The 24,014-nt window shown below is 44.1% G+C and overlaps 2 protein-coding genes and 1 long non-coding RNA gene across 6 annotated transcripts in view; 2 read left to right on the plus strand and 1 right to left on the minus strand.

Annotated features, from left to right (window-relative positions):
* The window catches only part of MRPS25 (mitochondrial ribosomal protein S25), an 84,693-nt gene extending 78,364 nt beyond the window's left edge, over window positions 1-6,329 (plus strand). The window contains exons 3-4 of the mRNA XM_037802589.1: window positions 5,235-5,322; window positions 5,927-6,329. Of these exons, the coding sequence (XP_037658517.1) occupies window positions 5,235-5,322; window positions 5,927-6,119 (281 nt within the window). The 3' untranslated portion in view covers window positions 6,120-6,329. The remainder of the gene's footprint in view (window positions 1-5,234; window positions 5,323-5,926) is intronic.
* A 701-nt stretch (window positions 6,330-7,030) lies between these two features.
* Window positions 7,031-24,014, plus strand: part of LOC119508863 — a 41,915-nt gene continuing 24,931 nt past the window's right edge. Inside the window, exons 1-4 of one of the 2 annotated variants that reach the window (XR_005211593.1) lie at window positions 7,031-7,238; window positions 7,330-7,605; window positions 22,725-22,842; window positions 23,355-23,541. This is a non-coding gene — a long non-coding RNA (uncharacterized LOC119508863). Of the gene's footprint in view, window positions 7,239-7,329; window positions 7,606-12,008; window positions 12,865-22,724; window positions 22,843-23,354; window positions 23,542-24,014 lie in introns of those variants that run through there. The other variant, XR_005211594.1, reaches the window with a different exon arrangement.
* NR2C2 (nuclear receptor subfamily 2 group C member 2) overlaps window positions 14,964-24,014 on the minus strand; it is a 129,674-nt gene continuing 120,623 nt past the window's right edge. For 2 of the 3 annotated variants that reach the window (XM_037802600.1, XM_037802597.1), the window contains 4 exons: window positions 23,333-23,472; window positions 21,653-21,790; window positions 20,579-20,684; window positions 14,964-17,791 (listed from right to left, as the gene is read on the minus strand). In XM_037802600.1, the coding sequence (XP_037658528.1) occupies window positions 17,617-17,791; window positions 20,579-20,684; window positions 21,653-21,790; window positions 23,333-23,472 (559 nt within the window). In that variant the 3' untranslated portion in view covers window positions 14,964-17,616. The remainder of the gene's footprint in view (window positions 17,792-20,578; window positions 20,685-21,652; window positions 21,791-23,332; window positions 23,473-24,014) is intronic. The other variant, XR_005211592.1, reaches the window with a different exon arrangement.

The following is a 24,014-nucleotide window of genomic DNA, read 5'->3' on the forward strand; positions in this document are numbered from 1 at the left end:
GCCACCTGCCAGGTTCCCTGACAGAGCTCGCCACTGGCTGTGGAGGATCACCCCCCAGCAAACCGTCAGGGTAGGCGGACGGTGGAGAGCTGTTCATTCCCTTGCCCAGTGGCAGTTTTGCTGCTGGCGGCCTGGGGTGGGGGTGGTCTGGACAAAGAACACGTTCACTGTGTCCGTCCAGCCACCGTCTCTCCACTGTTTTTGTCCTTTGTCCCCTCCACATACTGTGGGGGACCTTCTATGGCCAGTCACACCCTGGAACTGAGGTCCCTGGTGTCCTCTAGCCCCTGTCTAGTTACTCTGATGGAGGAGAAGCCAATTCCACCTCACTTGCTCCACCATCTTCCCGGAAGACCCCTACTTCATAATGTCCTTTTATAGTCCATTGTAGATTCCTGTGGGGTCGATAATAATGTCCCCTCTTTCATTTCTGATGTTGGTTATTTGTGTCCTCTCTCTTTTTTTCTTTGTCAGTCTAGATGAAGGCTTGTTGATTTTATTGATGTTTTGAAAGAACCTTCTTTTGGGCAGGTAGAGTTTATTGACTACACATGCATGAAGGACATGCAGGCTCTCTCGTAAGGAAAGAGGGGTGAGAGGCCCTGGTGCTGTGGGGTAATCTGCTTTTATAGATTTTTGTTCCTTTTGTGATTTTTGTTAACTCTTTTACTACCCTCCCCTTCTCCCTCCTTTGTAGATACTTGATCGTAGATGATTCACTCAGGCTGGGTGGGTTGGCTCTAGGTGCTGTTCATTGCTTAGCTTTACCTGCTCCCCTCCCCCTCCTCGTTCGGGGCTCCTCCTCCTCCCCTTCCTCCTCCCCTCCCTCCTCTCCAGTGCAGCGTCGGGTGGTGCACAGGGCACTTGGGCAGGTTGGCTGCCAGGGGGTGTCTGTGCAGGACAGACCGTCCTGACCTTGACTAGCCGTCCTTGCTCAAGGGCTTCGTCACGATTTCTTCTCTTCCTTCCCAGGTCCTTGCTCTCGCCTGCCTCAACTTCCCTGCGAGAGTTCTCACCCCTTAATCTTTTTTTTTTTTTTTTTAAATAAAATGGGATTTATTTAGTAAATCTACTTGACCCCTTGATCTTAAGGGTTGCTGAGGGACGCGGGTCTGTCCTCTGTAGCTGCTCCCTGCTGTCAGGGGTGTCGGCCCTGCCTGATGGGGGGCAGGGAACCTTCTGGCTCTCCCGTTTGAGAGGGGTGGGGTCCAGAGGGGCGGTCGGAAGGGCTGAAAATCCTCGCATCAGCATTAGTTTGGTGTGAACAGCCTCTAGTCTGGTAGAAATAAACCTGGTGAGAAGCTAAAAATGCAAGGGCTGATCAATAGCAAGAGGAGGATGGAAGTGAACGGGGCTGGGAGAGGCCGAGTGAGACTGGGAGAGAGGGATGGGAACAGCGTCCCTCAAGTGCAAGAGTGAATCCCAGCTGGGCAGCTCGCTCCCGCTCACCTGGGGTCTTCATTGTTTTTTATTCTTTCTCATTTATCTCTGCTCCAGTCTTTATTTCCTTGCTTCTGTTCACTTTGGGCTTAGTTTGTTCTTCCTGTAACTCCTCTAGTTAAGAAGTAAAGTCTGTCATTTGAGATCTTTCTTCTGTTTCAAAGCCAGCATTTAGAGCTATATATTTCCCTCTCAGCACTGCTGTTGCTGCCTCCCATGTTTTGCTGTGCTGCATTTTCATTTTCAGTCACCTCAGGATACTTCCTAATTTACTTGTGATTTTTTTTTTAACCCATAGGTTGTCTAAGAGTATGTTGTTTAATTTCCACAAATTTGTGAATTTTCTATTTCTCCCTCTGTTACTGATTTCTGGTTTCATTCCATTTGGTCAGAAAAGAGACACTGCATGATTTCATTATTGCTGATTTCATCGAGACTTGTTTTGTGACCTAACGTGGTCTATCTGGAGAATGAACCACGTGCACTAGAGAAGAATGTGTATTCTGCAGCTTTGGGTGAAGTGTTTTGTATATGCTGTTCTAGCTGGTTTATAGTTTTGTCAAGTCTTCTATTTCCTTATTGATCTTCTGTCTGGATGTTCTATACATTATTGAAAGTGGTATTTTGAAATTTCCTGCTATAAATATAGAACTGTCTATTTCTCCCTTCAAATCCGCCAAAATTTGCTTCATATATTTGGGACTCTGCTGTTAGATGCATATGTATTTTACTTACGTCTTCTTGTTAAATTGATCCCTTTATGAGTAAATAGTGACCTTCTTTGTTCCTCAGAACAGTTTTTTATTTAAAGTCTATTTTATCTGATATTAGTATAGCTACCCCAACTCTCTTTTGGTGACTGGTTTCATGGTATATTTTTTTCCATCCTTTCAATTCAGCCTACTTATCTCTGAAGTTAAGTCCCTTGTAAAGAACGTATCATTTGGTCATGCTTTTTTAACATTTCTGCCAGTGTCTGTGTTCTGACTGGGGAAATTTAATCCATTTTCATTTAAAGTAACTACTGACAATGCAGGACCTTCTTTTGCCATTTTGCTGTTTTGTATTTGTAAATCTTACATCTGTTTTGACCTTCAGTTCTACCCTTAATGCCTACTTCCATATTTACTTGGAATATGGTACTTTTGTACCATTTTAAGATTCTAATCATTTCCTTATGAATATATTTTTCATGTAATTTCTTTGTGTTACCATGGTGTTAAGATTTAACATCCTAAATCTATAACAATCATATTTTATTTGATTCAAACTTAAGTTCAGTAACATACACACACACTGTTCTATACCTATTTGTTCCCCTACCTTTTTTTGTACTTGTTACAAATTTTATTTTTGTACATTGTCTGTCTAAAACCACTAATTTATACTTTTATGCATTCTCATTTTAGCTTCCTTATGAAGCAAGAAGTGGAGTTAATATAACAAACAATGCAATACAATAGTACTGACATTTATAATTACTCATGGTTACCATCACTGGAACTCTTTATTTCTTTATGCGACTTTGATCCACAATCTTATTGTCCTTTCCTTTGTCTTATATACTTTCCTTAATACTGCTTATCGGGAAGGTCTAGTGCTGACATATCCCCTCAGCTTTAGTTTATTTGGGAGTGTCTTGATCTCTCCCTCTTTTTGAAAGAAAGTCTTGCCTGATAGAAAATTCTTGATTAACAGTTGTTTTCTTTCAGCACTTTAAATATTTCAAACGTTTTCTTGCTTCCATGATTTCTAATAAATAATCTGCCCATAATCTTATTGGGATTCCTTTGTACATAACTTGTTGCTTCTCTCAGCTTTCAGCTCTCTCTCCTCGTCTTTGACATTGGACAGTTTGATTATGTGTCTAGGCATTGGTCTCTTTGAATTTATCCTGATTGGGGTTCTTTAGAATTCTTGAATGTGCAGGTTCATTTCTTCCGTTAAATTTGGGATGTTTTCTTGAACATTTTTTCTGCCCCTTGCTGTCTTTCTTCTCCTTTTGGGGCTCCCATAGTGTGTATATGGTGTCCCACGAGTCTCTTAGGCTCTAGTTGTTCTTTACTTTTTATCTTTCTGTTCCTCAGCCTGAATCATTTCATTGTCTTATGTTCAACTTCCATGATTCTTTCTTCTGCCACCTCCAAGCTGCTGTTGAAACCATCTGGGGAATTTTTCATTTCAGTTACTGTGGTATTCAATTCCAGTATTCCTCTGGAGAGATTCCCGTACTGTTCACTGTTTCCCACGTCTCCTTTAGCTCTTTCTCCATGTTTTCCTTTATCTCCTTGAGCTTATTGAGGGTCATTATTTTAAAGCCTCTGTCTGGTAAGTCCCATGTATAGTCCTCTTTTTTGATGGTTTTCTGATTTGTATCCTGTTCTTTGAATGGGCCGCCATCTCCTGTTTGTCTTGTAATCTTTAGCTGTATACTGTACATTTTAATATTTTAAAGTTTTAACTCTGGGATTTAGTCTTTGGGCTGTCCCTTAAGTTTGTGTCCAGCTAATGATATGACAGAGATTTTCTTGAATGCCAAGAAGAGTCTTTTCCGCAATTCACCAGCCTCTTCCTTCCGCTTCTCCCTGGATGCTGCACATGTTTCCTGGAGACTCTGGAGTTTCAAAATGCCTGATTCAGACAGTTCCTGCCAGATCAGTGGTTGCTTTGATGAAGGGACTGATTCCCGGAGCTTCCTATTCTACCATCTTCCCACAATCCTCTTCTACCGCTGTTAAGCAGCCTTTTTCTTGATTTGGTGCTTGTCCTGTTACTGCAGTCCTGTAACTGTTTTTTTTTTTTTGGAGCTTTGAGAAAGATGTTTCTGCCAGTTCTTGCTGGTCGTTCAAAAGTTCGGAGTTGGGGACGGAGCCCTGATCGGGGGTTGGGGGCAGCTGGACGTTTGACCAGGATTACATTGTGCATTTAGAGTAGTTTGGGGGAGAACTGCTATCTTAATACCTGTGAACATGGAATCTCACGTTCCTACCATGAATATGAAATTTCTTTTCATTAAAATAGTGTGCTTTTGCATCTGAAGTTTTCTCTGCTGTGTCTTAAGTATGGGCAAATGAAGGTTTAGTGTTACATGTTACGTAAACAAATTATTTTATTGTTCAAGTGTTTTTGCCACTATGAGCAAATCCCAACTCCCAACTGTTAGATCCAGAGCCGTTCAAGAATCCACACAACGCAGCGAGTCATGGTTTAAGTAGAGTTTAAGGTTTATTAGAGGAAGAAAGCAGAAGAAAGCAGGTGGGAGCCATCAGAAAAGAAAGGAAGGAAAAATGGCTCCGGCCCTCGATCTGAGAGCAGCATTTTTAAAGGAAAAACCCACGTGGGGAGGGAAGGGTGTTGGGGGAGAGGGAAGGGTGTTGGGGGAGAGGGGTGCCTGCTGAGTGCGTCCTGTGCCTCGATTAGGCAAGTGCCTATCGATTTCTTGGCTGACAGGTTGCTAGGATTTTGGCACATTATTCTTCTTGGAAAAGCAGCTGCGTTATCTATCTAGGGAGAGCAGGCCTTTTCGGTTGTTCGTCTTACAGACATATTTGACCTTGCTTTTACCCACCTTTTGGGGTTGGGGCACCACTGTGGCTGGAGTAGCCTTGAACAGCCTTCATTCTTTAGTTTATGGGGCACCTATTTTCTGTGGGATAAGCAGCAGGGCCCCTGGATCAGACATTCCTTCTATATGTTAGACTCTTTTTTCTGGGGTCTGACATCAACCTTTTGGGGCCAAGGCGTGTCCTGCTGAGTTCTCAGCTTTTCTTCTCACCTGCGCTTCCTGTTTCCAGATTCTGGGGAGCAGGTCCTGGTGGATGTGGAGACCAAGACCAATAAGGAGATCGTGGCGCACATCAAGAAAATCGTGGGGAAGAACGAGTGAGTTGCTGGGTTTGACCTGGAGGGCGCAAGCTTGTTAGGCTGGTGGATTTGAGAGGGAAGATGAGGGAGCGCTGGGAGGGGTCGAGAGGCTGGTTCTCGATGCGGAGACGTTAGCAGAGGGGGTGAAAGTCGCCCCTCCTTCCTGGCTGGACGGGGAGCTGCGCTGCAGCCGGAACGCTGAATGCCGGGCAGCTGCTGATGCTCCGTCCAGGAGTGTCTCAGCCTGGAGCTGGCAGGCGGCTGACCCGTGGGCCCGTGGCTCATCTTTCTTTCCATGAGTGGAAAGAGACCAGAGGGAAAGGGAAAGGAAGTTAATCAAACTCTCTTTGAGAAACCACAGGGCAGCCCCTTCCTGAGGGCTCTTTGTCCTGTTGGATGGGGGCCCCATCCCGAGGGCTGGCTCCGAGGGCTGGCCTCTGCCGTACTGCACTTGGTCCTGGATGTGCTTCCAAGTGTCTGTCCCTCGGGGCTGAGCAGCAGGTGAGAAGGCAGGAGAGACCAGGGCTCCTGGCCCAGAGGGGTTTCTTGGCTAAGGAGCTCCTGCTCTTCCAAGGCTCAGTCCTGTTGCTCATGCTTTGTTGTTCTCTGTGCTCTTTGGCAGGGAAACCCTCAAGAAGGAGGAGCAGGAGAAAAAGCAGCTCTCCCACCCAGCCCACTTTGGCCCCCGGAAGTATTGCCTGCGCGAGTGCATCTGTGAGGTGGAAGGGCAGGTGCCCTGCCCCGCCCTGGTGCCGTTACCCAAAGAGATGAGAGGGAAGTACAGAGCAACACTGAAAGCCAGTGGCCAGGGCTGAGGGCGCCAGGCCTGACGGGATGGGGTGTGATCATGTCTGTCCGGCCAGGGGAGAGATTGCTGTGGGTCTGTCTTGGTCTCAGGGACATTCCTGGTTCTGTTCCCAGAGATACTCTGCAAGTCTCTTTGCAACATCAAGAGCCCCTGAGGTAAAAGGGAAGGGGGAGGAACATCTGCTGCATCATGTGAATAAAACATTCTTTAATCACTCCCGCAATGTGGTGTGTATCTGGTCTTCTAGGCCAAAAGCGGAAGGCCTGTGTGAGGAAAGGGCTCAGGGACCGGCAGGGTGTGAGGCTGCAGCTTGCTGAAGCCCTAGTTGTCCCTCTACCCTTTCTTGGTCTCCATTGGCCTTGTGTCTTCTTCCAGACCCTGCCCTGGAGAACTTACAAGCTGCCTTGTCTGTAGCTGGTGGTGATGCAACCCTTTGAATTAAAGCTGTGTCTGGGCCTGGCTGTGAGCGTGGCAGGGATCGAGGGGCCCCGGTGGCTGGGGGTCCAGCCCCACTGAAGGAGGCGCCTGCCGGTGGGTCAGCCACACTGACCCCAGCTGCCCCACTGTGCTCTAGCAGCTGGGTTTAGGGAGACTTCTGGCACCTCCCGAGGGATGGTGTCTGGAGTCCGGCTGCCCAGTTAGCTGCCTCGGTTTACTAAATCCTTGGTTACTAAGGTTTGGAAGAGGGTGTGATGCGTTACTGCCTTCCTAGTGGTTCTGTCTTCATAGGACACCAGTATTTCTGCCACTCAGGCTAGGCTGGTGTGCTGGATAGGTTCGTGTGTCAACCTGGCCAGGGGGTGGTGCCCAGTTGTCTGCTTAAGTAAGCACTGGCCTAACTGCTACTGCAAGGACATCTCGTGGACTTAAATCATCAGTGAGTTGATTGTAGATGTAATCAGCCATAGATACAATCTACTAAGAAGAGTGCCTTCAGCAGTGAGAGATGTTTAATCCAATCAGTTGATGCCTTTAAAAAGAGAAGCAATGACTTCAGCAGTAAGAAGAGAGAATTTTCATCCCTGCTTCAGCCAGCCAGCCGCTCCAGGGGTATTGATCAAAAACCTTCATCCGAGTTGTCAGCTCACTGCCTGCCCTATGGAATTTGAACTTGTGCATCCCCACAGTGAGTGAAACACTTTTATAGAATCTCATATTTATCTCCTGTTGGTTCTGTTTCCCTAGAGAACCCTAATAGAGCTGGTTTCCACCTTCAGGACACGCAGTCAGGCCCTCTCAGGTGACCCTGAGGAAAGGATTCCTTGGTCAAAAGTGAAGGGCCAGCTGGACCACAGCCCAGTGGAAACTCAGTTAAGGAGACGCCCTTACAGGGCTCGGCAGGAAAAGGAATTGAAAAGGATCCTGGGGCTTAGAAGCAGAAGGGCAGTGGAGCTCGGCATCGCCCTGCTGACAGGAGCCTGGGCCGTCACGGGAGCCCATCCACTGTTTCCTTGTCCGTGAAACGGGGATAAAGGCAATGCCTGCCGCATGAGGTAATTGGCTGAGGAGATGATGTGAAATGAGAATGTTTTATATAAATGTTGGCAATTATCTTGATAAATTGGGCGAATTTGGATTCTTGTCCGTTTGATGCTAATGTTATAGTTTCCTGTCTTTACTCAAACTGGATGGGTGTTCAGGGTGAACAGTTAGGGCTGTAGGGGAGGTGGGTGTGTGGGTCTGATGTGTAAACAGGCAGGTGTTTCTTCAGTGATTGCAGGCTTTGAGGAGTGTTCAACTGAAATCCAGCACGCGGGTGTCGTTGCTCATCACCATATTGGTAGGTAGAAAAATCTGTCCTCCACTGTCATCGCTCTGTGGGTGCACACAGCCTGCACGGCTCCCACTGTAGCCGTGACCTACACCCCAGCTGCCGGGCTCCTCCACAGCGAGATGGAATCCTTAGGGAAGTCTTCCCTGTGTCGTCCAAGGGGATCCCACAAAGGTGCTGACCTTCCTGAGCACCCTGAGCCGAACAAAGTAGTCGCCCCTTTGGAGAGAGATTATATAAAGGCCCAGTGCCCAATGGGACAAAAAAAAGACTTGGGCTTGAGAGTTCAGGCTTGACACTGAAAAGTGGAGAACTTTGCCAGGGTTACGGTGAGGGTTAAGGGGATGTCAGGGGTAGCGGAACATAGTGGTGTATATTTTATGGTGCCACTTACTCTGAATGGAGTATTTCACAGGCAGCAGGTAACGTTTCATAACTAGGATGCATCATTATTCCTTTAAATCTTTACCTTCTTAGTTTAGTAGTGATAAAGGATGGGTATAAAATTCATATTGTGTGTCAAAGGACATTGTCAAGAAAGTGAATAGACCTCCTACAGAATGGGAGAAAATATTTGTGTAATTTCATGTGTCACCCTGGCCACGTTACGGTGTCCACCTGTTTGGTTCAGCGAGCACTGGCCTGTGAGGATAGTCCATGGATTTGAATCATCAGGAAGTTGGTTGTGCCTGTGGCTGAAGACATCTACACTCAACTGAAACTGCCTTCACCAGTGAGGGATGTCTCATCCGATCAGCTGAAGGCCTTAAAAGAACTGGTATTTCAGGAGAGGAAGAATATCTGTCTCTGTATCAGCCAGCTAGCTTCTCCCAGGGAATTCAATGAGAACCTTCAGTGGAGTTCCAAGTTTGCTGCCCTATGGGATTCGGGCTTACCCAGCCCCACAGTCATGTGAGCCAGTTCCTATAATCTCATTTTATGAGTGTGTGTGTATATAATGTACATAAAAATGTCCTGTTGGTTCTGTTTCCCTGAAGAATCCTGACTAAAATGATTCTGAATCCAGATTATATAAAGAACTCCTACAACTCAAAAATAAATAAATAAATAAAAAATAAAAAATGGGCCAAATCATACTTCTCCAAAGAAGATATTCAGATGGCCAATAAGTATAATGTGAAAAGATGCCCAATTTCATAGCCATTAAAGAATTGCAAATTTAAAACTACATTGAGATTCCACTTCAGACCGACTAGAGTGTCTATTGTTAAAGAAACTGAAAATAAGTGTTGGAGAGGATGTGGAGAAATAGGAACCTTTTGCATATTGTTGGTGGGAGTGTGAAATGGTACAGCCACTATGGAAGACAGTTTGGCGGTTACTACCATAGGAGGAAATTCCACTCCTAGGTATATAACCCTAAGAACTGAAAACAGGGACTTGAACAGGTAGCTGCACATGGATGTTCATAGTGGCCTTATTTCCAACTGCCAAATGTTGGAAGCAACCCAAGGTGTCCATCAATCGATGAATGGATAAGCAAAATGTGATATATACATATGATGGAATATTATTCACCAGGTGTAAAAAGGAATGAAGTCCTGATGCATGCAGCAACACAAATGAACCCTGAAGACTTCATGTGAGTGAAATAAGCCAGACACAAAAGGACAAACATTGTGTGATTTCTCTTACATGAAATACTTAGCATAAGTAAATTCAGGGACAGAAAGCAGGATAGTGGTCACTGGGGTTTGGGGGAGAGGGAATGGAGTTATTGCTAAAGGAATAGAAGTCTGGAAATACAGTGGTTGAGTGTTACACTGTTCTGTCAATGTAATTAATGTCAACTGTCCATTTCAAATGGGTTAAAATAATTTTTGTAATATATTATCACAACTAAAAATGATTTTTGAAAAAAATCACAGAATGGGAAAAAATTAGTAGAGAAGAATGCTATGAAGAGTCATAACTGAGACAGTTTCTTAGTTTTATTTTCCAAAGCAGTGACCACTGGATGGTTTTCGGCCTGTTCCTCTGTAGTAACCAACTTTTTCTCTGTGAGGGCCTGCCCGGCAGAGCCACCAGGGGTGATCTGGCTGCTGGTGGGTTCTGTCACTAATCTGACTTTGGACCTCAGAATCCTCATCTGTAAAATGACAGCTCAGATTTCATAATGAGTAAGTCCTTTCCGACTTCTGTAACGTCCAGAACACCTTTTACCCTGGACAGTGAACATCCTGCTCCACACCATCTGCGTGACTTTCCACTTCCACATCAAGGAGCCGCCCACCAGGGTGGCGGAAAGGTTGTCCTGCCACAGTTTCCCCCTAAAGGTATTTACAAGTTTCAGTGCACCATTGAGGGCTCAGGCACCTCTGGATGAGGCTGAGGTTTGAGGTGCAGGGCCGGGTTCTCGGGCGAGTGCTCGGGGCATCTCTGGATGTCAGAGGTAAGGAGGAGAAATGATGAGCAGGACACACATTAATCTTTAATTCACTTTTAATAGTATAAACCTCATTTAGGTAGTAGGATTAAGCCACAACAATAATGCCACATTGAAAGAGCATTTAATAAAATGCATAAAGCTAATTCATGCACTGCAACACCTTATATACAAAAACAACAATGCAAGTTCTTCTTCAAGACTTGAAGACACTGATTAGATATCAAATTGAGTTTTAAAAGAACATGCTATTTTTTAAATGCCATCACATCTACATAGCTGATTTTACAGGAGGGAAAAGCTGTGGAAAGCTGTACAGCTTTCAACAGGTTTTAAACCTGGAATTAAAATGTAATGGCATGAACAATATTTTCTATCTTGTGAAGGGCAAGGTTACAGAAAAGGTCCCAAGAAAATCTAACATCCGAATTTTCCTTTAACAGATGTCTTTTAAAAGGGCTGATAATATAGCTACATTTTAAGAGAGGTCCAAACTACCAGTAAAAACCAGTTTGTACTATGAAAAATGTGCAGCTTTTCAGTTATAAAACTAGTTGAACACTGGTTTACAAGACAATTGGGAGAACAAACTAGAAAAATATTCCAGCACTTGAGTTGTCTGTAGCAGCAGCACTTGAGTCCATGAATGCTGTGGTCACTAAAATGATAGCTGATTATATACTTGCCTAGAGAAAAAAAACCATTTTTAACATAAAATCTCCTTCCAAGTGTTATCCAAATATGAAACAAACTTGAACACAGTCTGTAAATGGAGTGATAAGTGTTGCTGAGCATTTTTTTGGGTTGTATATATAAATACTGAGGCTCCAAAATTATTGGCTTTGCAACTGGCAGGTATAGCTGGGCATCAAAAGAAATCTCATACATTTCTCTCTCCCCCATGAGATATGTCATTTAAAAAACAAAACAAAAAAAAGCTTGGTTTAATTATTTTTAGACTACTGTTAAGATAAATAGCCCCAAAGGGAAATGTTTAATTTTATGATTAATTTACAGAGTATCAAGTTTCCATGTGTACTTTAACTGAAAGCCACCTTGAATAGTGTGATTGTCACGACAGTCAGTGACATGAAAGGCCGAGCAGTCACTGTTGGACGAGGCCAGTGAAAGAGCAGAACCTTTCTCTACATCAAAAATAGGGGGAAGCCAAGGGCTGAGTGATCTACCACCTCACAAAAGGCACTGAGTACCATGGTCTCACAAGTGTTTTCAAATATTTCAATAGCTTATTTTTAAAAAGAAAAAAGCATCCTGTGTGTTATGTGAGTTTCCGCAGTTCGCGAGGGCTTTCTTGCAGCAGGCCAGCTTTCCCCCTTCTGGGCGAGCCGGCCCCATGTGCTAGGCGGAAGAGCTGCTGCTGCGCTGAGCACTGACTCCCGAGTGGGGGTTCTCAGCGTAAAGCCGATTAGGGGGGGAAAACTCATCAGGAAAATTTGGCATCTGTAGCTTAAAGGGCACACATATCCATATTAAAAATGCAATTGTTATCCAAAAATTTTAAATCATAATTTACAGAAAGGAGTGAAGTTAGTGGATTTCATTCACATGCTAACATTTAGCAAAATAATTTAAGAGATTTGTAGCATACATGCCACAAAAGTTAACCTCATCCAACATTCATGCTTACTTTTAAAGAATATTTGGAAGGTTTTATTTTTTTTTCAACTAGTATTAGGCATGAATTTTTGTTTGTTTAGTCACAGAACAGTGCCCACCTCTTGCTGACTGACCACAGAGGGAAAGTGGAAGACAGCTACCACATTTGGGAGTTGGGCTGCTGACGCAGACCGTTCTGGAGCTCTGACTGCCACACCTGTCTCCTGACCACTGGATGTGGCTCCGAGAGACTTGGGAAGTCAAGTGGCTTTAGCTACTGACTTCCTTCCAGGTGAGCCATCAGTATGTGTGTGAAAAGTAGGTTAAAAATCACCACCTACTTTTGGACATTAGAATAAGCTACTTTCCAGCTTCCTGGCCCTTGTCTGAACCTAGAGATCAGAGAAAAGTCACCCTGTCAGAACCTTTTCTGTCTGAAATTTTTCCTGACACAGGGTGGTTTCATGGCCCTTCCCAGCCTGGCTCACCCAAAGGAAAACGGAGTTCAGAAAATCACCAGCTAATCTCTGCTGCTGAGGGACCTTGGAACATCCACATCAATTTACATTAACAACTGTGTCATAGACTCTCTTTAAAACAAGGAAAGTTTGGATATGTGGCTACATGTCTGTATACACATAATATACATCTATATATACATATACCCTATATACACTGTACATCGATAGAAGGTATAAACATGTACATTCATTCAGGCATACAAGCCTATAAATCTGTACACGCACAAGGCTGCCGAAGGAACGCAGGGCCGGACATGCAGAAGTGCATGCTGGCGGGAGGCACGCGAGGAGGTCCAGAACCCTGCGTACAGAGGCCCAAACCAACCCTGTCTCTGTTACGGGTTGGCTTTAAAAAATTACATCAAAGTTAAGACATTTTCAAATGCCTCACAATTTACAGAATGGAAGTTGGACAAAAGAAGCTGGGGGTTGCCTGTGCTCTGCCTGCTGAGATGTTTCCAGTATGTAAAGGGTGCCACCCCCTCCCCCCGGAGAAACATGACTGTCAAGAGAGGACACTTCTCATGACCTGGACTGCGGCTGAAATGTCATCCACGACTCTGGAGTCTGGAAGCTTGTTGCCCACCTCCTTTGTGTGCACCAATCTGATTAGTCCTGGAACTTGGATCCACACACACTGGCCGTGAGCAAGATGGATCTGGTGGAAATTCCCCCACAGGATTAGGCCTTTTTTTTTTTTTCCCCCAGAGTAAAAGCACCAGATAAACCCAGAGCCCTTATGATTTCTTGTCTCCCTATGTGGCTACCCTGAAAGCCAGCAGAACAGCCAAGTACGCATGTAGTGTGGATGTCAATCTATGCTTACTAATAAGCAGCTGCGACGTCAGGGAGCCTGGGGGTGGGGGTGAGGGGGTGGGCTCAAAGTCATCCCGCTGGCTGGTGTCCGACTGTCCCAGAGTAGAGTTCACGTTTAATACTGACACCGACAAACAACAAAAACAGTCCCTGTTAGGGGCAATTATGTAATGTGTCTTAAAACAAGTGTCTTCATCGAATTAAATATAAAAACCCAAACAACAAAAGAATTCCAAACCACAGCCTTATTACGGAGATTAGACAATAAATAATGTAACCCCCTAACACACACGCACATAGACACATTTCAAATCAAAAGGATGGTACCATACTTCCTTAAAAATACTTTCTAGGAATAATTTGGTCTTTTTTAAAAGTTTCTTCCTATCCTGTTTTATGCTTATTGGTAATGAATTCCACAACTTTCAACTCTCTTAATCCAGGAGTATCTGAGCTATTTCCAGAAAAGGGCCCAGTGACCACCCGTGTCTCACCCACCTCCCACACTAAGAAGGAGCGTGAGGGCCAGCAGAGGGGGCGTGGGAAGCGGCTACATGGCAGCGACTCCCACTTCTGGTTTACATCATTTGGGGAGGGCTGCAGGCAGAGGGCTGGTCTCACGTCACTAAATCTAGAATTTGACAAACTACTAACCAGGGCTTAGAGTCTTGTGAAAGCTGGAACCAAAATAGTTGGTTAGGGTAATTTTAAAGAATTCTTGGCTTTGGAGTTTACTTCTCTTAACCAATTTGACAGGAGAGGAAAAACAAAAAAACAACCAACAGATGGAATGGACCTGCAAGTCAAATACCTGAAATGATTTTGGGCAGAGAGAATTCAGGTTGTGTGGACATGATCCTTAAGGAAAAGGCCACTTCAAAAGTAAGGCCAACCTCTACCATAAGTTTTACCCTTGGGAAGACGGTTGCTGCAAAGGAGAGGCTAGGCCTCCCTATATTTGTGCCTAAGAGCCTCCTCCCGAATGCCTCTTTGTTGCTCAGATGTGGCCCTCTCTCTCTGGCTAAGCCAACTTGAAAGGTGAAATCACTGCCCTCCCCCCTACGTGGGATCAGACACCCAGGGGAGTGAATCTCCCTGGCAACGTGGAATATGACTCCCGGGGAGGAATGTAGACCCGGCATCGTGGGACGGAGAACATCTTCTTGACCAAAAGGGGGATATGAAAGGAAATGAAATAAGCTTCAGTGGCAGAGAGATTCCAAAAGGAGCCGAGAGGTCACTCTGGTGGGCACTCTTACGCACACTTTAGACAACCCTTTTTAGGTTCTAAAGAATTGGGGTAGCTGGTGGTGGATACCTGAAACTATCAAACTACAACCCAGAACCCATGAATCTCGAAGACAGTTGTATAAAAATGTAGCTTATGAGGGGTGACAATGGGATTGGGAAAGCCATAAGGACCACACTCCACTTTGTCTAGTTTATGGATGGATGAGTAGAAAAATAGGGGAAGGAAACAAACAAAGGTACCCAGTGTTCTTTTTTACTTCAATTGCTCTTTTTCACTCTAATTATTATTCTTGTTATTTTTGTGTGTGTGCTAATGAAGGTGTCAGGGATTGATTTAGGTGATGAATGTACAACTATGTAATGGTACTGTGAACAATCGAAAGTACGATTTGTTTTGTATGACTGCGTGGTATGTGAATATATCTCAATAAAATGATGATTAAAAAAAAAAAAAAAAAGTAAGGCCAAGAGGATCTGGGAAATTAAGGAGAGAGGGTTCAAAACCCAGATGGTAAACTACAGTCAACCACCACCACTGAAGGGATGCAAGGGGCAGGACCAGGTTCGAATCAGCAACTTTCCAAGCTGACACCTGTTTTCTTCCAGGGCTGGAGCCTGGCACCTCCTTGACCAAGTATTCATTGTCTTCCTGCCGGTTATCACCACCCGTTCCCATCATATCTAAACGGTGGCATCCTTGGGACCCCAGGCTGGGTCTTGGCTAAGCTGCCCCAGTATCTCAAGGCAGTCGAGTCTAAGCAGCAGAGTGGACACAGGCTGCCCTGGCTGTGGACCTTTCCACTAACACTGAGAACTCGTATCTGAAAGATGAGCCCACATATATTCCCAGGGAATTACTACATGATCAACAGACATGCTTACGTTCAAAAGTCAAAACAAGAGAAAAATAGGCAATACTTTGGATAAGATGCGTAAATGGGCTTCAAAATGCCCTCTACCAAAATACTTCACAAGCAGAAATGAAACAGGCCCACCCTGACTCTATTGTCTTGGCACACTTCTAGTTTTAATTTTGAAATTCAGTACATTTTAGAGTCAGAAAACTAAAAATTAAGCTGGTAAAATTAAATCCTTTCCATCATTTTATAATTGTCACCCTTACTATTCTATAAAATTTGCTTCCAAGGCATGAACTATCAATTATATAATTAGACTCAGGTGGGAATTTAGAAGCTGGAGATAGTGTTGCCACTTAAATCTCACTAACAATGACTTTCATAAGGTGCTGCTAACACGTATTTTAGGATAAAGCATCCCACTTTTGCCTTAAACGTGGGGCAACTTTCAGCTTGTCCAACACGGCACCACAGGGACTCCTGAGGTTGCCTTGCCTGGCACAGGCCTCCCGCCCCTACCCAGTACTGTCCTGGGCAGACCCCTCTGCAGTTTGGGCCACGTGAGGCACCAGCCTGGACACTGTGTGCCTACGCCAGATCAGAGAGCGTCTGCACAGGAGGAGAGTGAATTGGGATCTTTCTGGACATCTGATCTGAAGGTTCAAGAGGTACAAATTTGACCTTACAGGATCTATTTTTGTAATCTGGCAATACAAAAAAAAATGCAAAGTACTTGACCCAGTCTTTGACATGCCACTTTTCCCAAATGGGAAACGCTTGCTGCTTATCATATCCATGGGAATTTATGGTTACTCTACTCTAGATAAAACTTCCTTATAATCATATTCTGTTCCTGTAAATTATAGTTGCTATAATTTATGACGAGAAACAATATAACCTGGGGAACTGAATGCTGTTTTTTAAGGAGCAGGAGCCTGCTTCTGCATCCACCATTTAAAATGCTCCAGGGGCTGTCTGCTGGCACACGCCCGGGGAACCAAAGTGCACAGTGTACCAGCACCATTAAAAGTCCTGCCGACAGAAATGCTGATTCTGGGGACATTTTGAAAAACCCTGATGTTTTAAGGTCAACAGGGAGAAACTCGAAACCTTCCCTTCAGCTTCAGGCCTTGGCTGTCCTGGCCAGGCAAGACATCCGGTACAGCTCCAATCCAACCACTCGGTTCCGACTCAACTGCAGGAACGCAAGCCCTTCTCAAAGGAACATTCCGAATGGAAACCTCTAGGAAGGGACCCTCACACTCAAAGAAAGCCACACTCCATCTGAACAACATGCAGCCACCCCAGATCGCATTCAGGAAGTACATTCAAGATCCCCACCTGGTGCTTTCTGGTCAGAAGGCCTGTGTGCCATGAGCCGTAGTGGAGCTTTGGGGATGTTCTTGGTTGCCAGAGGAATTGCATGTCTTGTTTGGCAGTTCATCTCAGACTGAGTTGCCATCTGGTTTTTAGAACCAGTCATCACAAGAGAAGCAGGTCCCTGAGGAGTCTGCAGACACTCACAAGAGAACAGGGAACCTGCCAAGATTCAACTCTGGCTGGAAGCTTTTGGTTTGGGTCACCGATTGTGCTACCAGACTTCCATTTACTGCATGCTGCAAAGAAGCCAGGTTTTCATTCGTTCATAGGAATTTGGCTCACCACCACCAATATGTGCATAAAATTAGGAATGATGCCTTCTTAAACATAAATGATTGTCTCCTGTACCCTAATGAGTTTTCACAGAAATCATTAGCATTTCGGCAAAAGACATATACAGTTTTCCACTTGCCCTGCCCACAGGCAAGATGTTGCTAACATTACACATTGACAAGAAGTGCTTAGAAAGTGCTAATATTATTATTACCCTGGTAATTAGTAGCTATTAATTCCAAGGACATTTTTAATATATATACACACATACTGTTCTCTTAGGTTCTTTTAGTTTAATACTAGTCTCTGACGTTATAAAACTTTTTTTGTTTTTTGCCCTTTGAGAATTTCTAAATACAAATTGAGTTAAAAGATTGCTCCAAAATCTGCTGCTTCATCAAAAGGCATTAAAACTATCTCATGGCAGGAAAGGATCCTACTATTCTTTTAGTTGCTATTGTCAGGAATTAATACACAAGAAGAAACCAGGTAGGAAATGGCTAACATTCTGGAAATATATGCACATACCAAAATGCCAGTACTTTTTTTCTCTTGGTATCTGAGCAGTTCTGGGAGGATTCCTTTACTCCTCTGCAAGTGCGTGGTGGACACTATAGACTGGCCCCAGTGATCTGGCCGTTATACTCTGCCGTCTCCATCTTGAGGATATAGGGAATTATGCTGTCTATTGAAACATTGCCAATGAGACCAGTAAAAAAAAGTTCTTCTGTTATGTTGGAGCTCATGAGCCTGAGTGCCGGCAGGCGGACGAGAATCCGGGCCAATCTGTAAGAGAGAAGGTCATTAGAGAAAGAGGGCTACTCACTGCCCTTGAGGTGCAGCCCTGGTGGAACTGCTAAGAAATGAGCCAAACAGACTGATCCACCACTTGCCCTTGCTTTTCTGATGTCAACAGTTCTTCTGTAGGAATTTATCTAAGAAAAAAACAAGTATGTGCAAAGATATATGTACAAATATACCCCATCCACTGTTGTTTAGAACTCTTCAATCCCACAAAAACAAAACAAAACCCAAACCTGGAAATCCATAAACAGGGAGATTACAATTAAATATGGTGTCTCCATATAACGGAATGCTACATTTACATTAAAAAGGATAAGAAAACTTTACATCCATTGACATGGAAAGGACATACTACTGAATAACAATGGAAAGAGCCTGCTGTGAAGCAGCAAGCACACCTCCTGCCTCCACCAGTGTACATGATGTTAATTAAATGTTCAGCAGGATGGTCACCAGAATGCTAATGGCAGGCCTCTGGGTATCTTCTGTATTGTCCTAATGTCCAGTGTTCATTTAACACTGTAATTAAAAACAAAACAAAACAGAAAACCCAATAAAATTATTTTCATGTTGAAGAAACCCAGTTGGGAGGGCACATTGTGAGCATGTCCTGCAGGGCAGCAGAACACTGTATTTGAAGCATCCCATGTGATCTGGTCATTCTGTATCCAGGAACCGATCCAGGGAAACCACTGGAGAACTGCAAAGAGCAGTGTGTGCAAAGATACTACCAAATGTTGTTTAATGGCCCCACACTGGAAACAACCATTTTCATTAGCAGAAAAATGCTCGAGATCACAGCATCTCCTCGGCCATGGAAAATGAAGAGTAGGTATGTTCACTGTAGAGTAAACGAAAAAAGCTTACAAAACCTTTTGTATTTTGTGATTCCAATTACATATAAGTGCATAAAACAATCTCTGGAATAAGTACACACAAATGTTTTAATAGCAGATACCTCTAAGACGGGTATTTTCACTGAGTTAGAAGCTTTTTCTTTTTTCATTCCAGAATGTTCTGTTTTCTACAGTGAACATTATATGGTATTTTTAAAAAGGGAAAATTGTATTTGTATTACTCAAGCAGCAATTCAGAACCTTCATCCATTCACAACCTGAGTAGTGTGTGTTAGGCTTGTGGGACACACAGGTGTGAGGGTGCCACCCCCAGGCCCAAGGGGCGAAACAGCTGAAGGGCAGCTCAGGGGGCTTCCAGGAGCAGCGGACCTCTCAGCCAGGCCTTACAGGTTGGCTAAGATTTCTATCAGCCGCCATGCAAAGGGTGGGGAGGCCTGGGGGGAGGGTACTGCAGGAGGAACAGGCAGTATGACAAAAGGCACAGGGATGGGAAAGATTAAAAAACAAATGCATAGACAGGATGTAAAACATTCTGGGACCTTTTCTTTAGGAACTGTCTATGAGTGAGTTTCTGAATCCTGTGATAAAGCCTCCCTGACCTCTTTTGCCCCAAATTGCCCTGTTCACACAACTGGGTCCCTGGACTAGACGAGGAGTGGCTAATGATTTCTTTCAGAAACATTACATCAATTTTGAAAGGCCCAAGAGCTACTGGCATTAAGATGATTCTACAGTGTGCCATGGCTCTCCAAGCAGCACTGGGGACGCATTTCTAGCCATCTTCTGGCCACAGGAGCTGTGCGGGTAAGTCTGCAGCCTCCTCAGGGGACAATCTACTTGTAGGCCTGGCTGGATGTACAAATCCTGGTAATGGGTGTTTCAAATCAACTCAACAGTGGTGTTACTTGATAGCCCCATTCTACATATACTGAGGCTGAAGTTACCCTAAATTCACAGTCACTTCTTCAGTAGAAAATGGGTAATACTTTTTGCAAAAATTGCATTTGAGCAAGCTGTCAGCAAGGACAGCTAAAGCCCCCCAATCCTACCAGAAAAATGGGCCTCCTGAGGCTCGGGGCACCTCCACTCTACAGCAGCCACCAAGTGTGGGGTACGTGGGGCCATGCATTTTCTTGGACTGTCAATTTTGCTTAAAGATTTTAGTTTGGAGGATAGGGTGGGGAGGGAAATATTAAATAATCTACTTGATAGGGGCCCAGAAATTCAAATAGCTTCCAGTGGGCTAGATGCAGCGCTTCCATTCCGTGGCTGAAAAGCCTGTAATGCATTCTGTCCTATTTAAGAACAACTTTCCTGTCAAATCTTCATGAGAAAGGCTAATTTATATGTATATTTTCGCTGCCCACTCATTACAAATAATACAGTCAATTAACTTTCACCCAAATAAAGAGACTTTTCCATCAGTTTATCTGAGGGTAAAATTATCATCTTATACAACTCACCCATTCCTTTATAGGGGTCAGACTGTTTCTGTCACTGAAAACTTTTCTGTCAAGTACTACAGCGCTGCCTCTTGAGTGGATGCTGAACAGAGGGGCAGATCTTTAAAACTGTCCTGGACAAGGGGAATCTCCATGAGAACTCAAGCCTCTTGTACAATGCCAACCCAAGGAGAGATCACACAGCATTCAATCCAACCCCTCAAATTAAAGGGAAGAAGTCCAAGGTCTTGCCTAAAGTTTACACAGCAACAATGAACTGGGTCCAGAATCCTCCCTCCCCCCCAGCACTGTGCTGTTACCACATCTAAAATTAGACAATTAAAAGGTGATCAAATGGAGGTTCTACAAGGTCACAGGAATGGGGAGGCTAACATAATTCATATTTGAAACTACTGGTCCAGGCACACTCCTTTCTACCCCAAGCAAGAACACATGCCCGTGTCTCTCACCGGTAGGTGTCTTCCGAGTAGGTTTTCTGAACATAGTCCTGCAACTCCATCTGTGCCTTTTCCTGAAATTTTTCAATCTGGCTTGTGCTGGTCAAACCTGGATGATCTGAAAATAGAAGAGAGTCCTCAGATTTCCATTTATATTCAGAAAGCCGCACTTACAGACTTCTTAGAACTTATTTTTAGTCAAACTTCCGTCAAACTTCTCAAGTACACTGCACTGAACTCTGAAGGCTTGTGCAGTTTGGATATTACTGAGATTTCTCCTCCAGGCCTGAAGATTCCCAAGGCGGGGACCTGCGTCAGGGCTCCTGAGTGGATGCACCAGCCTGAGCAGCCCCTCAGGGTTCATGCTGGACATTAGGCTCCCCACTGCTCTAGAAAACACACAGCTTTTATTGCCAAAACATATTATCAATTATCATTTGCTTTCTTCCATTTAATCACATAATTTCTCCCAATTTTAGTGGATATTTTGTTGTCTGTGAGTGGGGGCCATGAGGGAGGGATGGGTTTAGTGGTGTTTAGCCCCAGCAACCGAGGACAGTGGTCAGCCTGAGCGACCTCCCTGGAGGCTCTAAGCAGAACAGCTGAATGGAGGCTTGTAAGGGAGGCCAACCCAGTTGCTTTTTATTTCCAACAAACATTCCTGCTGCCTCTTCTTCATCTATTCCATACCTTTTAGTAAGCTCTGCAGAGTACCCTTGTGGAGTTTCAATCTGTACTGGTTTATATATGCTAATGTGACCTGAAAATTGGTAAAAAGCAAAAAAAAAAAAAAAAAACACCACACTGGATGGTTTCTGTTGATTGGCCAATGGGTAAAAATTAGAATTCAGATTTAGTCTGTGGAGTGTATGAAGTTACCAGGCACTAGCATTGATCTTTGGGCCTTTAAAGGCAAGAATTTTAAAGAATTTCTATTAGCTACCAAAGTACACATATTATGAGCACATTTGTTCACATATAGTCTGGCGGGGCTCTACACTGCTGAAGACTTGACCACACGTTCATGTTCAGAAATTTCAGTAGACATAGGTGGAAACTGTCATGAGTCACCACCACATATCTTACCGGGGCTAAAGAGAACTATAGCTTTAAGGTATGCATACTCATAGCCGTCTATATCCAGCTTCGCCATACTGTTACAGAACTCCTGCAGCTTCCAGATGTGTTCCATGACTTGCTTTATCCGGTCGCCAGAAAGTTTATCTAGAAACCAACATCACAGATCCTCTGAGAGAGGCTGATACAAACAACAAAACCAGTTTCTTTGAGGGGCCACAAATTGAAAGAAATGGGTGAAAAATTTCACTTTTCAATGGAAAATTAGTATCTTGAGATGGTCAAGAGCCTCATTTTCTAGTGAAAAGTGAAGTGACAATTCATAATGTTATTAAAGATAACTGATGTCTTTGATAGGAAGAAACTAACAACTCTTGTCAATCCAACTTCTATCCCCTCATGTAAACAGGTACCCAAATTCTGCTCCATTGTATATTCTGTCTCAGTAACAAAACCCCTAGACTAGAGATCTTCCCTGACCTGACCCTACCCCACGCACGCCCTCGGCCTATAGGCACAGCTTGGTGGTTCCTCTCATTCTTTGCACAAGACCCAGGTTTCAATCCCTACTGTGAGATTTTCAAAAGCTCTGCAGGCACATAATAAATGTTTGCTGGCCTGAAAATTAAATCTTCCTGTTTTTCACTTGTCAAAATAATTTTGTGTGTTACCTCATTTAATCCTCCTGGTAATACTTTGGTGAAGGTAACAGTATTATTAACACTCAATGTAAAAAAAAAAAAAAAAGTAAATCTCATTTGTGAACAATTTTTACCTAAATTCAATAAAATGTTATATTTTTTTAAATCACCCTTATATAAATATTCCAAGGGAATAACTAGAAAAAGGTAGGAATAGGTAACTCACATTCCTAGATATTAAGTATATGCAATGCCCAATTAAAAATGCAATTAAATTCTGATTTATCTGCAGAAGTTTCAGGTACTCAGATTTCTAAAATATTTTTCTGTTCACCAAGACTTTATGCTATTATCTAAAATCTTGAGCTGCTCACTCTAGATAGTGATCTTATGCAATGCATGGAGAAAGTTCTTATTCCTGTTTTATATTCTTGATGCAGCTGGTGTTTTGGCCATCAAAGGTTAGATGGCTGCCACAGATCTTACTGAAGAGTTATTCATTCATACACAGCTGGGGTGAGGTAAAGGCATCCTGGACTCGGGAGATGGAATAACCAGGTTTGTGTTTGGCTCTTCCTCTTTGTGTGATTTGGGGTGAGTTATGGACCTTATTGGGGCCTCAGTTTCCCCTTATGTAAAAGATGGCTAATAATCCCTACTTTATAGGGTTGTAAGGATATGTGTGAGATGCTACACAGGAAAGGATGATCCATCAATAAAGATGAAAATATAAGCTGTGATTAGTCTGAAAACATCTACTAAATACCTAAGTATAAGGAAGCTGACTTTTTTCTTTCCCTAATTACTGTATGAGAAGAGCTCAATGTGGCAGAAACTTAAATGCACCAACTGGTAAAAGTCCCATGATTTAACAGTCAAGTTTCCCTCAGCCTGTGGATGCTGTGGGACACTGGGCTGGCCAACCTGCTCATGGTGCCAGCCTTGTCGGCAGAGGTGCCTTTGGCCTGCGCCTCCAGCCAGAGCTGGGCTCTGCTCCATGGCACAGGCTGGACCAAGCCACACTCCACCCCACCTCCCTGGGCCCTACCTTCCTGGATACTGTTTTGCAGGTGGTTGACGATAGCGGCCAGGATGGTGGAGAGACTCATGACCTGGGCACACTGGGCCAGGCCGAGGGTGAAGAGCTCATTCCAGCAGGCCCGCACGAGGCTGGTGTTGCAGTCCTGCCTGGGGACACAGACATCAGAGTGGGTGTGGTATGTGCTGGCACTGCTCCAAGGATGTGGGGGCATGCAGGTACCAAACTGCTTGTTGGGGGAATGCTGGGGCTTAACAAGTGTTTGCTGGAAGACTATAGATGTCTAGGATCATTCTCCCAAAAAAACTCACTGCATATGAATGCCTTAACTTCCTCTGATGATAAAACTATCCATTCTCTTAAAAAAATTCTTTATACTTTAGTAATGAGAAGTTTCAACAGGTGTGGCCAAACTCATTTTCTCCACTTTTCTAGAGTCTCAGTAGTCATGGCTTGGCTTCGTCTGAGGAGGGAGGCTGACACTGGACTGGAACTGGGACTGAAACAGGGAGGAAGGGCCCAGCCAGGTCTGTTTTCAGCCCTGCCCTGGGTGATTTATACCCTAGATAACATGACTGGCACATTGCAAAACAATACACCCTTATTTTCAGAAGCCTGCAGATGTAGCATCCCTCCAACTGGCCCAAGATTTCAGTGTGTCTTAAAAAGGCTGTTTTTTCCACTGAACTCA

Source organism: Choloepus didactylus, chromosome 1 (assembly GCF_015220235.1).
Source record: "Choloepus didactylus isolate mChoDid1 chromosome 1, mChoDid1.pri, whole genome shotgun sequence".
NCBI classification, from domain to species: Eukaryota; Metazoa; Chordata; class Mammalia; order Pilosa; family Megalonychidae; genus Choloepus; species Choloepus didactylus.